Source organism: Cryptotermes secundus, unplaced genomic scaffold (assembly GCF_002891405.2).
Source record: "Cryptotermes secundus unplaced genomic scaffold, Csec_1.0 scaffold434, whole genome shotgun sequence".
NCBI lineage: Eukaryota > Metazoa > Arthropoda > Insecta > Blattodea > Kalotermitidae > Cryptotermes > Cryptotermes secundus.
In genome coordinates, this window is record NW_019738963.1 from 448,442 (window position 1) to 464,789 (window position 16,348).

The 16,348-nt window shown below is 41.4% G+C and overlaps 1 protein-coding gene across 1 annotated transcript in view; it reads right to left on the minus strand.

Moving 5' to 3' along the window:
• Positions 1–16,348, minus strand: part of LOC111871457 (rhophilin-2) — a 326,650-nt gene extending 310,302 nt beyond the window's left edge. The window contains exon 1 of the mRNA XM_023864599.2: positions 16,077–16,348. Coding sequence (XP_023720367.1) covers positions 16,077–16,157 — 81 coding nt within the window. The 5' untranslated portion in view covers positions 16,158–16,348. The remainder of the gene's footprint in view (positions 1–16,076) is intronic.

Genomic DNA, 16,348 nt, shown 5'->3' on the forward strand with positions numbered 1-16,348 from the left:
TATTAATTTCATCTCGTCTACATTATAACACAGGCATAAATAATTAAACCTCTTATATTACTTGTACACTGATTACAGTTTTAGCAGAAACTATCCCGAGAGCTGATATTTCTATCTTGACTACACATCATTTCATGTTATGAATATACAACTTTCGCTACATGATCACATGCCTACATATACGTATCAGAATCCACGCCTGAAGTAACGGGAGATTCAATTACTTTCAGTGACCGCGTGGGAAATTTTGAAGATTACTGTCCATGGATGAGACACGGATCCTTGCACAATATCCCACAAGGATCACATTCTGCGTTATAACTAGGAGAAGCTACAGCGTATTGGTAGGATGGAAACTGGTGCCAGCGTGCTGTGGAATGGCTTCTCAACAACACGTGATACCTGAAACCCTACAACTAAGTTTACAAGATTACAGAGGTGGCCCAAGGCACGTGACATCCAAGGCAAGCCCTTAATGATATGGTATCCATATGCACTTCACAGCATGAGTGATATAACTCACGATATCAAGTCTTCTTCAGTAACCATCAAAAGTATCAAAACAGGACATGCCGCGCGGTTAGTCGCTGGCTTCCCACCGCGGCGGCCCGGGTTCGATCCCGGGTCTGGTCAAGTGGGGTTTGTGGTGGGACCAAGTGGCGCTAGGGCGGGTTTTCTCCGAGTACTTCAGTTTCCCATGCCAATCTTCATTTCACCAAATTCTCCATCATAATCAACCGGGGCAGGTACAATAGGCCAATCAGTGGCCGCCGAGCTGAGTGGACCCAACTGGACTCCACCCCCCCCACTAAGCGAATTAAAAAAAATAATTAAATTAATCAAAACATGATGGACCAACGTTTGTGACTTGCGACTAGAAGGATGTGGTTCAAGTCTCGATCGGAGCATCAGTTGTAAAACTGACATTTCTGGTGGTATTTCTCAGCCCGTCTAGGTGAATGCAGGGGAAAACCCTTGAAAGAGGCCAGAAATAATCGCTTCATTTTCGTTGTATGTGGTCATTCTTTCGTCTCGTCCAACCCTCTCTGCTTGATACAGCGGCGTAAAATAAACTATAAACGTAAGCACAATTCGAAATTGAACCATTCACTGCCTGCGTTGGTCTACTTCGGTATTTAACCCGGTCAGTAAGCACAAATCGAATCCTAACACATCATTGTCAAGAACTGATCGTACTTTCTCAATGGTAAGACTGTCTCTGAGCACGCTTTTTTATTGCATTTTGCTGTGTTTCATGTTTTGTTTCGTGTTAATTGTCTCATCCTTCACAAGATTTCACCTGGTGGTACACATGTTCTAAAAAGACTCAATTTAAGGTACACTATATCAAATCTAAGAATAATGAAAGCTTTACAAATTCAGTGTGGAGAAACTCTTTGGCATTTGAAAGTGACTGGACCACGTGTAACTAGAACTCATTTCAAAGTTCCCTTAAAATAATAATCGGCAGAAAATCCACTGGAACACTCAAAGACATTCTCTTAAGCACTGTTCGCGTTCACAGTAGTTAAGGACATGGTTATTGCATATTATATGAAGCGTCATCAACTTCAGAAGTTATTTCGCATCAAATGAGATGAGAGGATGGATAGGAACTGTGGGGAATTGGAACGAAATGGGATGTTTCCGTTCAGCATTTGCTAGAAGAAACTCTGAAATAACCCCAAACAAAACTACAGAAGCTCCGTTTCATAGACTCTACTGGCAAGAAGTTTGAGTTATTGCCTCTGTTCCATTATATTTCATCACTGCAACTAGTTCTTGGCTACGGCGGCATATGGGATAAAGAAAACAAGACGAAAATTGAAAAATGATGGCGTTTGAGTCGAAAATAACCTTTCACATTCGCTCCTCGGGGAACCTGTATGTAGTTAGCAGGACCAACAGATAACATCACTCCACAATTTGTATAAAGAACAATTAGCAAAACTTTTTAGACGTATCCTTCAACATCTAGCGTTCGTACTGCTATTGAATCAAAAGAAACCACGTGGTCTACTTAGGCCTCACTTTTGCAAATTCTTCATAGCCATACGAAATGTTGTTTACGTACACTGGTACAATGTGCCAGTTTATCGTTTACTGTACCACAATTTGATAATTTTAAGTTCACAAGTAGAAAGGCCTAGAAAAAGAATCATGAACAGGACGTCTCTCTGCCCGTCCGCAAGTTTCTCCACTGAAACTTTTGATCGGTTTCGATTAAATTTGGAATTGGATGTCTGCATTAAACTTCTCGAGAGAATTTAATTTTCGTTCTGTCAGTTAAATAAAAATCCAACTTTACATACATTCAAATAGAATAAATACTATTTCGATTAGAGATAGCTCATGCTACTACATATAACACACAATAAGGAGTTCTGTAAGAGCCAGGATCGGACACATTAGGCTATGCACTGCATGAGTAGAGTTCGGTTCCGGGCAGAGAAAGGAACCTTTCTCTTTTACACCTCAGACAGACCAGGTCTGGACCCATCAAGCCTCCTTTCCAGTTAGTACCGAGGGCTCTTTTACAAGTGATAAATCAAGAGGAGCGTGAAGCTAACTGCTTATTTCCATCTAGTTCCGAGATTAAGAATATGTGGAGCTACACCACCACCCTTCAGTACGTGTTCTTAGCATGGCATTTAATTAAGCACTGGGTAGTTTTACATTTCGGAGCTCATCATGATCTGAAGTCTTTAGTTTAAACATATTTCACTCAGCAAGTTGGCTACGCAGTAACATTTCTGACTTGTATTCTGGAGGTTCCTAGTTTGAATCTTGACCCGGATATTTGTCCGCGCTTTCCCTTAGCCACGTCACGCAAACACCAGGACATCATCCTAATCAGATCATCACCGCTTTCCTTCCACATCATTTCCAATTAATTATTCAGTATCATTCAATAATTCGACATTCTACAGTCCGAGCTGCTGACAGCGTCGTTACATAAACTACAGGTCAAATTATTTATTTATTTAAATGAGTATCTACGTGATTATTGATGTGGTGCAGAGGAAAATGCAATATTACAATCAGACGTATACCTGCAACGTACCAAAACTGATCACTATTCTGCCTGTTTGTGAAGAAACTACGTGTACAGTTGAAACTTATTAAACTGGTAGTGATTTTGATAATCTGATTACATTTCATTGAGACTACAACGATTAAGACGTAAAATCGGGTCAAGTCAAGTGGGATTTGTGGTAGACAAAGTGGCGCTGGGGCAGGTTTTCTCCAAGTACTTCGGTTTCCCCTGCCAATCTTCATTCCAACAATTGCTCCACAATCACCCTCACCTATCATCTGGGGCTGGTACAATAGGCCAGAAGTGGCCGCAGTACAAGGGACTTAGTACCACCCCACTAACAATAAAAAAAAAAGGACGAGTAATGTTGCGTGGTATAGTGTGTTTAAAATACTCGTATCTCTGAGACTGCCGTATCATCGGTCACTGACGTAGATAGTAATGTTAACATTATAAAATCATTGCAATCAATTTTAAACACGCGATAGGAGTCAGGATCACCACACATGCGATCTCACTGAATACACCGAACTATTGCCCATTTAAGGTATGACGTATCCTCAAGGATGTCTCAGACAGAGAATATAAATTTGTAAACGATAACAGCAACCAAGATCTAAATAAGGAAACCGTTTAAGTAAAAGGGTTCAATCGATTTAAGAGAGACATGCTATATAAAATCCATATCAGGGAGATTACATATTTAATACTGTGAAAAGAATAGAAGACTTCATCGACAATAAAACAACATCAAAGCCAATGAGTTTTTTTCCCTTGTCACTACAGCCCCAGTGGGCCTAGGCCTACCTCCATGAACTTCTCCGTTCACTTAGGTTCTTCTAGATCTTACACATATGGTAGGACTCCTTGGGCGGGTGATCAGCTCGTCGCAAGGCCTCTACCTGTACACAAACACAGAAAAACGCACACAAACATCCATGCCCTGAGTGGAATTCGAACCCACGATCTCGGCTTCCGAGCGAGCGAAGACAGTACATGCCTTAGACCGCTCGGCTACCGTGACCGGCAGTGTATAAGAATAATATATAAGAATTCAGTTCGTACCTCACAGAAAACAGCCGAACCCACGATCCCGGTTTCCAAGCGAGCGAAGACAGTACATGCCTTAGACCGCTCGGCTACCGTGACCGGCAGTGTATAAGAATAATATATAAGAATTCAATTCGTACCTCACAGGAAACAGATCCGAACCCACGATCCCGGTTTCCGAGCGAGCGAAGACAGTGCATGCCTTAGACCACTCGGCTACCGTGACCGGCAAGCCAATGAGATACCGGCATATAAATTGCAAATAACTCATCTGGAAAACGTACTCAAACTTGAGTACACCTTCCCACCTTTACTTGCTGTAATAGAGGCACTTCTGCGACGATGAATCTTAAATACAAAGATGGACATTCTCCCGCCCACACCTATCGTCTCAACCCTCCATTTCTCATACGGACAGCTTGCAGAGCCTGGAAGTTTTAACGACGAGAAAGTAAAGTCGGTCAGAGACCTCATCTGTGCAGCAAATGTGCAGATGAGTAAGAAGCACGCCATATACCGTTCATGCTGTAAAGAACTGGCCACCGTCGGAGGTAAGGCAAGAAACACAAGAATAACCTGATGCATGAGGAAATTATATCCACATAAACAAAGAAAATCAGACGTGATGAATGATCATTATACAGGCACACAAGATGATTGCTGACGAATTTAAACTTCCAATGCCCTTGTTTGTTCTTCAAGTACCAATAACTATTCAAATACAAGATCAAAATTAGTGGTTAGGTACACATCATGTTAGAGCTGGCTTTACTTGCAGACTTCGTCAAATGGCATTCATTTGCCATGGATACCAACCCTCAAACCCAGTCTCAGAAATTCCCACTGACTACAATGAAAACGGAAACTTAATTTGTTAATGAGAAGTAGCATTCGTTTCTTGTTGATAACAAAGGGAAATATATTCGAACCTAACTAACAAAAACCAGATATTGCCGACGACGGAGATGAGCGCGTCATGCCATAAACTTCTTTTTCCTTGGAGAATGAAGAAAGTAGATAAAAGATTAAAAATGTGAGTTGAAAGCATAAGTTTGCAGAAGATTTGTAAAAAAAAAGCACACTTAAAATAATGAAAAGTTGGGTAGAAGGGATCAGAAATGACAACATGGACTGCTATTCTTAAAGCAGAGCCTGCTTGCGAGTTGACTATCACATTCTTTTCACTATAAATATTGTTACATTTCGACCCGTTGCTAGGCAACGACCGCGAAATAAGCAAATACACAACAGCCATTGTTAAGTAACGGCTCAGCAAACAAGCATGTTTCCACGAACTCAGCAACTGCACGGCAACAATTACATACAATAATTGTAAGCGGTGTTTTCTCGGCGCTCCCTGCCGAGATGTGATAGGTAGGTCAGTTCAGAAACCCAGAGGAAGGTGAACGTCCGCCGTTGGAAGCCTTACCAGAAGACTGGTGAAGATAAGCAGACTGAGAAGACATAAGTGTGTGCTCTACTGAGCTGTAAAGTGTGTGAGTTAGTGAAACGGTTTAATTACTTGTATTTACGAATTTGTAAGAGTACAATAAATCCAATTACCAATCCAAACTCCTTAGTCAATCAATCAATCACGTGACAATATTTATTAAAAACGTTAAATAACAACCAGTTTGCCAATCGTCTGTGTCGTTGTTTATTTAATGGTGAAATATCAACTGGATATATTATATAACCGGGAACAATCATTTTCGAACTGCTCATCTGTCAGAGTCCAAGTTCTTTTGAAGTTCAGGTCACCAATCAGTTAATACAGATTTCTCCGTCTGGATTCACCGTTCTTAAGCAAATGACTTTCTCAAACGAGGCAGCATCATAAAATCACCTAAGATTTAATGTATCACATCTTTCATAATCAGCAACTAACAATGGCCTGTCAAGTCGTACCATTAATCAACGAAGTCGCAGTACACATGGTGATTCCAAGTCCAATTGCCAAGCTTAGGAGGTAGCTGTGAACATAGTTTGGAGTTGAGAATGTAAATAAGCAGTTGTCCTATTTGTCATCCTATCAGAGTTGAGTTTCAGAATTTTCTCTTGATCATTTTCCATGTTCGTGTGCTAGGTCCTTCGTACCGTCACAAGACGGAGATCAAAACGCATTCGTTTGTGTCTTACAGCCTGAGGATAGCAGCAAAATGAGATGGCAGGACTTCCCAATTCGGAGTAATTCGTGAACGGCTTTTGTAATGGAAACGCTAGAGCTGCATCTAGAGATATCAGCGTCTATATCCAGACCTAGGGCAACTCAATATACATACGTTTGCAACGGTACAAGGTAGTCTAGGGGAAACTGGTGCATTGACGGCAGCAGAATACGCTGGCCATGACAGATGTGCTGTGCAGAATGAAGAGGAAGTGTCAAATATGATACGCGTTAACCCATCGAATGCCACTCGTCAAGTCGCATATGAAACAGACCTTTCTCAGAGTCCAGTTTGGCGTACACCGCATGAGGATGCTTGTCATTCAGGTTTCGTAGAGGGGCTACGGTCATGAGATAATAATCTTTCCTCCAGTTCTCTCGACAGCTTCCGTACAAAATTGTATATGAACCTGATCGTTCCGTGTACTGTGGACAGGAGAGGCGATATTCACAAGTAGGTGAGTTGAGAGAACGGCACTATGGAAATTCTTTTATCTCTGCCAATCACAGTTAAAACTTGTATTCATTTAAGTGTTAAGTCCTACGCCTAGTACATGACCTCCATGGGCAATTCCGAGCACGATACATCTCTGTGACAATAATCTCAAAGGTTTTACAAGCTGATGCTGTGACTGAAGATTAAAGAGATTCTGCGACCACCGGTCAGCGCTTGTTTGAAAAGGTGTCCACCTCAATAGCTCACGAGTTATTCGGCGATACCTGGCCGGGAGTTAGGAATTCTGAAAGCAGCTGGTCAAAGCAATGATGGACTTTTAGTTCGGTGATGACTTCGCACAGATCAATAATTCAGAAGCATTAAGTTCACTGTTCATTTTATTCAAGAGCCAAGCACTTAACAGTGAGCCAATTAACGGGAAATCAAATAGAAAAGGTTAGGATCGGTATTACGATGTGTATATTTGTGTGCATTATACAGCAATGAAAAAGCGATCTGTACTGTCTCACAATGAAGTCTGCAACAGTCCATGGGAACATCTCTAACTCAACATTCATGTTCCTCCTTCCAACCACCACGATCTTGTAACATCTCTGAGTGCCGTTCAACACATTGATCACCCTAAGTTGCACGTTTCTGAGACCCAGCAGCTTAAGACTGTTTGTGACAAAGGCTGAGAGGAACGGTTGTACTCCCCTGTACGTTAATAATAAAAGAAATTCGTATATGCAATATAAATTAACGCGTCTTTCTTTATTGTCCACATACGTAATACATCACATGCAAAGGTATGTCAATTTTCTAGCGAAAGCGCCCTTCCTATCCCCGGGTCTTTCTAAAAATACACTTCTCTGAAATAGTTACAATTTTCATTACGTGTTCTTAGCACAATGTGCATAAAGTGAAGGTAGCCATATCGTCTGTCTCTGGCTTACTTTCAGTCAGATATGTTTCAACTCGAGAATTGCTGGCCGGATTCGACTTGAATTCTATATTAGATTCGAATGTCGTAGTGGTCTAGTAGTTAGTGCTCCTGTTCGCGTTCGCGAAATAACCGGTTCAAATCCCGGCCCAGAGGGGCCAGCTTCAGATTTTTCGCGATTTTCCTCAGTCAAAAAATACGAGTATTTTTCCCGATAAAATAATAACCAATGTGTGATTTAAGAAATCTGATACTAGACGTCCTTACAAGTCACACTGGAAACACTATGCTCTCCTGTAGGATTGCACCTTTCCCCTTTTGTTGATTACGAGTTCATTTAGACTATGTAGGGGAAGTTCGTATTCTACCGGACACCCAAGCTAGTCTGTTAGTAATTTCATTTCTGTAAGATAAAATAATACATGTCAAATATTTTCTTAATATTTTTTAATATTTTTAAGTGCGGATTTTATTAAAACGTTCTAATTCTCTTTTACGAGTGAGAAAGTGTTACTGCATTTACATGACACTTAAGTTTGCAAATATAACATTCATAATAAAACGATTATCCTGTGTCAGCGCAATAGTCTTGAGCCCACTTATTACAAAAGTTACTTTGTATCCAGCCGTCACTGAAACATTCACCACAAATGATGCACTCAGTGGTTTCATTTTCGTTTGGATCCACTCCGGAATCGAAATGTAATCGTCTTCTGCCTATTTTCTGTCATTTGAGATTCTGCGACATTTTCTGAATTACTTTCTTGTGTATTTTTTTTTCCTTTTTCTCTGCTGTTAAGTCTTGAATATCGTTGCTTGTCATTTTATTTCCAGTTTAATTGTAAGGGGCTTGATACGAGGATCTCACTTCTTCCATTCCGTCGTCTTCTGGTTGTTATCCTGCATTCAACTACATCGGGGATAGGATAAATTTTATTTATCTTCATTTTACGGCTCCTTGGTGCAAGATGCTACCGGTTGCTCGCTTGAGTCTGTCAACGTATGGCTATGATCCGAAATTGACTGTTCTGACGTAGAGGCATCTGGGGCATGCCCAGGCGGAGGCTGTACAAGCAATGCGACGGATGTTCATATTGGAGAATGAGAAGTTGATGCAGTGGGCTAGTTTGTTGGTGATCGTAAATCTTGATTCAACGAGTGGAGACAGTTCTGGGTCAGAGACAAGGTGCAGTGAGCAGTCGGCGTGGCATCTTGATGTGAAGTTTTGGCGTACAGATCATCCAGAATATGTAGCCCCGCGAATGAAAGATAAAGTCACACTATTTAACCGACAGACGCCGTACAAGCAAATATAGGCTTGGAAGTATCTTTCTTGTCGATTTTAAGGTAGGAACAGTTTCGCATTCACAAAGCCCAGACTTCGTTGAATTATTTTTTAAGTTCCTTTATCATTGCTATAGGCTTGGAAGTATCTTTCTTGTCGATTTTAAGGTAGGAACAGTTTCGCATTCACAAAGTCCAGACTTCGTTGAATTATTTTTTAAGTTCCTTTATCATTGCTATTGGGGGGACTAAGTCCCTTGTACTACGGCCACTTCTGGCCTATTGTACCAGCCCCAGATGATAGGTGAGGGTGATTGTGGAGCAACTGGTGGAATGAAGATTTGAAGAGGAAACCGAAGTACTCGCAGAAAACCTGCCCCAGCGCGACTTTGTCCACCACAAATCCTACTTAACCACACCAGGGATCGAACCCGGGCCGCCGCGGTGGGAAGCCAGCGATTAGCCGCTTGAGCTATGGCGGGGCCTTTGAAGGGCTTAGTAACAACACTGCTGAGAGGTTGAAGTTTGTGTGTGGTATGGGGACGTAGGGTCAGCACTGGCATGCGATTTGACAGAGAGAAAAGAACAATGTCTACATTATCATAGCCTGCATGTCTGTCAGTAACCTAGTATCTGGTATAGAAGGGTTGATTCTTCTACCAAATTATTTCAGCCACTCTAGAAATCCATCCATTCGGTTGGACGTCAAATAAAACTTCCCCCCGGAGCGTCTCTCTTATTCTCGTTGAAAGTCTCATTCTCGTGAACAAAGAGAGGAGTAAGAAACTGATCCTCGGCAGCATTCATGCACAAAACTACAGTGACGTTTCTCCTCCTCTCGCCTGTTTCCAGTTTTAGTTTTCTTACCTACTTTTCCCTTTCACTGATAACATTTCTGCTATATTTTCATGAACGCAGGGCACACCCGTTTCTTCCGAGTTGAAAATTCCATATGGAAGGAACGATTTTCAATAATTTCGCTGAATGAATTGAAAAAATTTATCAAACTGTGACTCACCGAAGCCGAGAGTTCTGTGTGCACATATTAGCTCAGCATATCGTAAACTTATATCGGAATGTTTTGCCATGAATTAGTAATTCAAATTTGATTTTCCAGTCAATCTTCGTTGATTGAAGTGAAGTGTAAGTTTTAAATTTTCAGCAAACTCAAACGCTAACTTTCCAAATTCCCGTTTTGTAAGTGGCATGAGCCGACAGTCCAGGTCTTCAATGTGAGCCATTAATTCTTCCTGGTCATCACAGAAAGTTCTTCTTTAATGTACAAGTACTTATGTCTAGTGCAAGTCTGACATTTTCCCCTTTGTTACCGTTCGTCAGCCTGTAACTCAATAAATTTGAAGCGACTGAAAACTCCCCACTTCTTTGGCTTATCGACATCTCCTCATTCCGAACTTCATCAACAGTAGCTATCGTGTGAACCGTCGCCCACTTGTCTCATTTTCTCTTCCCCGTCTTGATCTTAATGACCAGGACATGTAAATAACAATAAAAGGACGACGAAATGTATCAATATCTTAACATCTGAAACTTTATGATACGATGGGGTATCCAAAAGAAACCGAACTAATTTTTTTGTGGGCAGAGCTTTTGTAGTACCGCGTTTTGCCGCTATAAGCGCATAGAGCTAACATTCCTGAGTCGATAAGCCGACTACCGTTGCTTCAGAAGGTAAGGACTAGTTTCGGCAGAGTTTATAGTGACAACTGTTTTGTGTGATCGTCGTTTTTGCAATGGCTGATTTTCGTGAACAGCGTGCGGCGGTGAAATTCTGCTTTTTGCTCGGGAAAAGTGGAACAGAAACTCTTGAAATGTTAAAAACGGCGTACAAGGACGATGCTATGGGGAAAACTCAAGTGTTTGAGTGGTTTTCCCGTTTCAAAAATGGTGAAATGTCAATTGATGACAAACCTCGTTCTGGTCGTCCTTCCACGGCCCGAACACATGAAAATGTTGAAAAAATTCGTGAAATCATCAAGGAAGATCGACGACGGACCATTGAAGAAATTGTGGAGCTGTCGGGAGTGACTTGGAGCTCAGCGGCCAGATTTGTGGCAGTCGGGTGACTGGTTTCTCCATCATGACAATGCCCCTGCTCACACAGCCCTGTCTGTACGACAATTCTTGACCAAAAATGGTATGAGCCCTGTTCCTCACCCTCCATACTCACCCGACTTTGCCCCGTGGGATTTTTTTTTGTTTCCTCGAATGAAGAGACATGAAAGGAAAAAAACGATGGAGGCGCTGTCAAGCATCTCAAAAGATGAATTTAGACAATGTTTTGAAAAATGGAATAAAAGACTAGACAAGTGTATTAGTGTAAGTGGAGAGTACTTTGAAGGGGATTGAAGGTTTGTGCTTAAAATTTGAATAAATAAGTTAAAAAAAATAAGTTCGGTTTCTTTTGGGTACCCCCTCGTATGTCATGATTGTCTGTCTTCTGAAGACACTCGTCACGTGTCCGATACAGACCGATACAGCATCGTCCGATACTAGGAGAACAACCATATAACAAACATGTTCAAATTGCAGCTCTGTCATTTTAAAAATTTAATTTGAAGTTGATAATGCATAAGTAGTCAGTTCGAAACAATAAATGTACTTATGGCAATCAATGTTGCCGAAGATATATTTAGGTGTTCAACAAAGGTACAAAACTCGCAAAACAACCTATTTAAAAAAAACTATCCCTATAACAAACCGTGAAGGTCCATAGGCTTGTCAGACGTCGGGGCTCCCACATTTTCTATATACAATCGGCTCACAAGTGAAGGTAAGGTTCTCAGGCTTTTTTCTTTATCGCTAGTGGGGTGTGACTAAGTCCCTTGTACTGCGGCCACTTCTGGCCTAACGTACCAGCCCCAGATGATATGTGAGGGTCATTGTGCAGCAATTGGTGGAATGAAGATTGGCAGGGGAAACCGAAGTACTCGGAGAAAACCTGCCCCAGCGCCACTTTGTCCACCACAAATCCAACTTGACCAGACCCGGGATCGAACCCGGGCCGCCGCGGTGGGAAGCCAGCGACTTGGTTACGCTCGCATAGCGGGCGGAATAGAGACGGAGAAACGGGCACCTTTCTAAACCTGAAGAAAGAGATTATCAATAAGATGACATTTTGGACGAGATGTTTACAACTAACAGGCGGCGAACTCGGGAGCGAAATGAAATATCAAAACCATCAAAACAGTCATCGTAAACGAAATGTTGTGACGATACCAGGACTTGGACCGAGTGCGGGGTTGGGGGGTCACATGCCTGCGACGCGCACCTCCCTTTCAACGCTTCTCCACTTCACTACACCCCTCCAACCCCGCCGACTTCCTGACCAGTACCTCCGGAATACAAGTTTCTAGAGCAGTGTTTCTCAACCGCCGGGCCGCAGTCTCAGAAAGGTTGAGAATCACAGGCCTAGAGCGTTCTGTGGAAAAGCACATTCTTATGTATTTAATTATTAATTTACCTTGTGGGCTGTTTACGACGATTTCAATATCTAGATCAGCCGTGTCAAACATGCGGCCCCCATAGCCACAAAGTGCGGCCCCTCAACTTTTAGAGCTAATTGATATTAAAATCAACATTAAAAAGTAAATAGAAATATTTTTTGTAAAGACATTTTCCAACGGACCAGAAGACAAGAAGTCTCACGCAGACATAAATTAGCAGGCTGCAGCAAATTCAATGTTTTGTTATTTCTAACATAATTTCTTGTGTAATCTCTCTTTTTACATATTGAAAAGCTGTTTAATACTTGTCAAAAATGGCATTCTATAGCTTTTTAAAACTGTAAGATATGGGGCTTTAGGTAATTATATTGAAATTATTCCTAAATAATAAATATAATTAAATTTCCTTGTATCAAAATCTAACGTATATTTCTATTTTGAAGTGCGGCCCTGGACTATTATTTATAGGACTGAGGTGGCCCTCTGTACAAGTTGAGTTTGACATGCCTGATCTAGATCATACAGTTCGAATGGTAAGGTGACTGATGAACTGGAAAGGATTTGGAATGAAGTGGTCGTGGCCTATTGAAGTAATATCCGGCCACATTACTGCAGGGAAGGGACTAGGAAGAACGACATAAAAAAAGAAAGTCGGGTACGGACAGCCAGTGTGCCGGAAGAGACTTTCCGAACTGTGAACCGCCTGAATACCAATCCAAAGTGCTACTGCGAGACCAACCTACCCTGTGTCAAAACGCATAATTTTCCTGTTCTTGAATGACCAATAATACGGTCATTTGGAAAAGAGTAAAGTGAGATTTAAGGTTCACCCTGAAGATGGTGACAACAAGTATCTCCGCAACGTTTGTATCTATTGCAAAACTACGGTGGTACATCTCGTAAGACCTTAATTTTAATTTTCGAAAACAATATACCTTCCAGGTTATGAAGAGTGGTTCTCTTGTTACCACATGGCGCGTCCTCAGGTTGCGGATGGAGACAGCCTCCAGATACGGAGGGTAAAAAAGGTGAAGTTGTCCATGTGCGTGGTCAGCTTCACATCACGGCCGCCTTACCCCCGGGGAAAGAGCCCCTGGTACCCATTGGATAGGAGTTTGTGTGGACCCCAGAGTCGGTCTGGACAACATGGAGAACAGAAAATTGACCCTAATGGGACTCGAAATCCGACCCCTCGGTCGTCCAGCCCGTAGCCAGTAGCTGTACCCAGTACGCAATCTAGATACCGTATTTACGCATGTATAGGCCGCACATTTTTTGCCAAAAATTCAAGAGGAAAACTGGGGTGCGGCTTATATTCGAAATATTCGAAATCACACTTCATTTAAAAAAATTATATTCATAATTAGTAATACAGGGTGTTCTACTCCTGAAATAATATTCCAAAAAAATTATTTTTTCTATAATTTCTGTCTGAAAATTGTGCTGCGGCCTATACAAGCACGCGGCCTATACATGCGTAAATACGGTATGTAGGGTAGCGACGAATATATTGAATATGCAGTCGTGAACTGGGGTGGTCCTCCAGCTTGGGGGGTTGGGCGAGCATACTGCGAAATGTTACAGTTTCAGACTTGGAAATCGACATGAGATTTGGAACGTCAGAAATTAAAGACAAAGGATGAATTCATCTGACTCATGATAGGGGCCAGTTGCTGGATCTTGTCAACATGAACTTACTGGTCCCACAAAAAAAAATTCTTTTTTTTACTACCAGCGCAATTGCTAGAACTGAAGCCTTTACAGGTGTTTTTTTTTTTGTTATCATCCAGACTTGCCACTGTGTTCACTCCTGTTTATGATACCCTTCCGATCAGTTCCGGTATGAGAATTTTGACAGTAAAACTCTATGGATGGCATATCTGAAGACGGAGAAAGAGCTGAGGGGCAGTACTGGACATGACGTTACGGGCATGAGCTGAGGCAACATGACGTGGACTGAACTCCAAGGCCATGCTTGACTGTGTGTATGTGTTCCCGTTGCCGGTATTAAAATCCGCGTTCTGCACGCACGCACACACGATTCCCTCACTACGATATATGATATAACTCCGTCCTAAGTGCAAACTATGTTTATATGTCTTTCGTTTTGTTCTTCTTTATGCACTACATGTTTCGGCCCCAAACGGCCATCATCAGGTGTATACACTCACGTATCTGTTACACTGCACTTATTTATAACATTTAAAATTTAAATTTGAATGTTATAGTGTAACAGATACGTGAGTGTATACACCTGATGATGGCCGTTTGGGGCCGAAACATGTAGTGCATAAAGAAGAACAAAACGAAAGACCTATAAATATAGTTTGCACTTAGGACGGAGTTATATCATATATCGTATAAAGTGCAACAGGATGCTTAAATATAATACTGTCCCTCACTACAAACTATGAAGTATACGTCGTATATTGAAATTGGAAATTTATCAATGTCACATATATACAATACGCTTCTGACCACCTACTCTTAGGTCTGCATCTGTGAACATCAATATTAAAAATAAGTTCCATGACTTGGAAAGTCAGAGAACTCTACAAAAACAAGTTTCCTCATGAAGAGTTGCATCGTTTGGGATATGACACGGTGTAGTACGTTGGAAGTCAACAGACGTTTCGGAGGAACATGTCTCCATTGACAGGGATGAAGAGTAAGAAAACAAAGAAACCAGTATGTTATCAGGTAGCAAGAAACAAGCAGCTCTGCTCGCTGCGTGCTTCACTGAGAAGTTCAAACCCTACACGTTCCCCACATTTCTTTTTTTTTCTTTTTCTTTCACAATAGCATATAGCGTAGCATAGCCCGTCTTACCCTCCTGGGGAAGATAACTTATGAAGCTCCTGTTTATGCAGTATTACCAAGACTCGTGTTCTATATTCTGAAACATACACCGTGTTGTGCATCGAAATTCAACGGGTGTTTCGGAGGATCACGTCGCCTACAGCTTCAAGGTTGAAGAGTATGTCAATCAAGAAATCAATATGAAGCAAGCAGCTTTGGTTCCTGCAAGACCGGTAAAGAGCAGTCGCTTCCACTATTGTCGGTATATTTCCTATCCGGAAATTTTCAGCCTGTACAGTGTGATTAATAACACAAAACAGAAGCCACGCGACACGGGATACACAATATACAGGTTAAACAGCAGGAACCTGCACTTCGCACGGAATGACAAGCCGTGACAGTTAAATCGATATTTCATCTGACAAACACATTACTAACAGAGTAAAGACAGTGAAGGAGCAGGGTCATCAGACACAAGATGATAACAAGTGGTTTCCTAAACAGTCTTCAAAACAGTGTAATTACATATTTTGAAGACGTATTAAATATATGAACTGTCACATGTCATAACTCAACACTATCTATATGAGAATTACGAAAAACGTACAGAAACTGTTCTATTACATTCGAAATATTAGTAAATTCTAATGGGGGTGAGTCGAGTAGAGAGATGAAGTTTCACTGGGCACTGTCCTAATTATTTCCCATCGCACGCTCTAGGTCAGTAATTTCTACACTCTAGCAGATGGCATGAGCACATGCTCATGTTCACTGAGACGCGTACACGTATACATGACACAGAAGAAATTGGAAAGGAAAGAACTAATGCCGAAAACACATTTAAAATTCAAAACCAACCCCAATTACGAAAAAAATAATCTCAAATCAAAACTTACCCTAATTACGACGAAATTTTCCTTCATGATTTTCGTATCATCTTCATTTCTCGTCACTGTCGTGTTACCAGCGGTATTCATTGTTGGAACATTGCTAATTTCTTCTTCATCCCATAAAAGTTTCGTGCGAAGAATACAAAAGTATTAATATCTCGCACTTCACATTAAATACACACACAATCACGACAGTAATCAAAGAAACGCCTATCTCACTCCCTAATAGTTTGTACTCGTGCCGAGAACAGGTAAGGCCTCAAGCAAGAAACAAACAA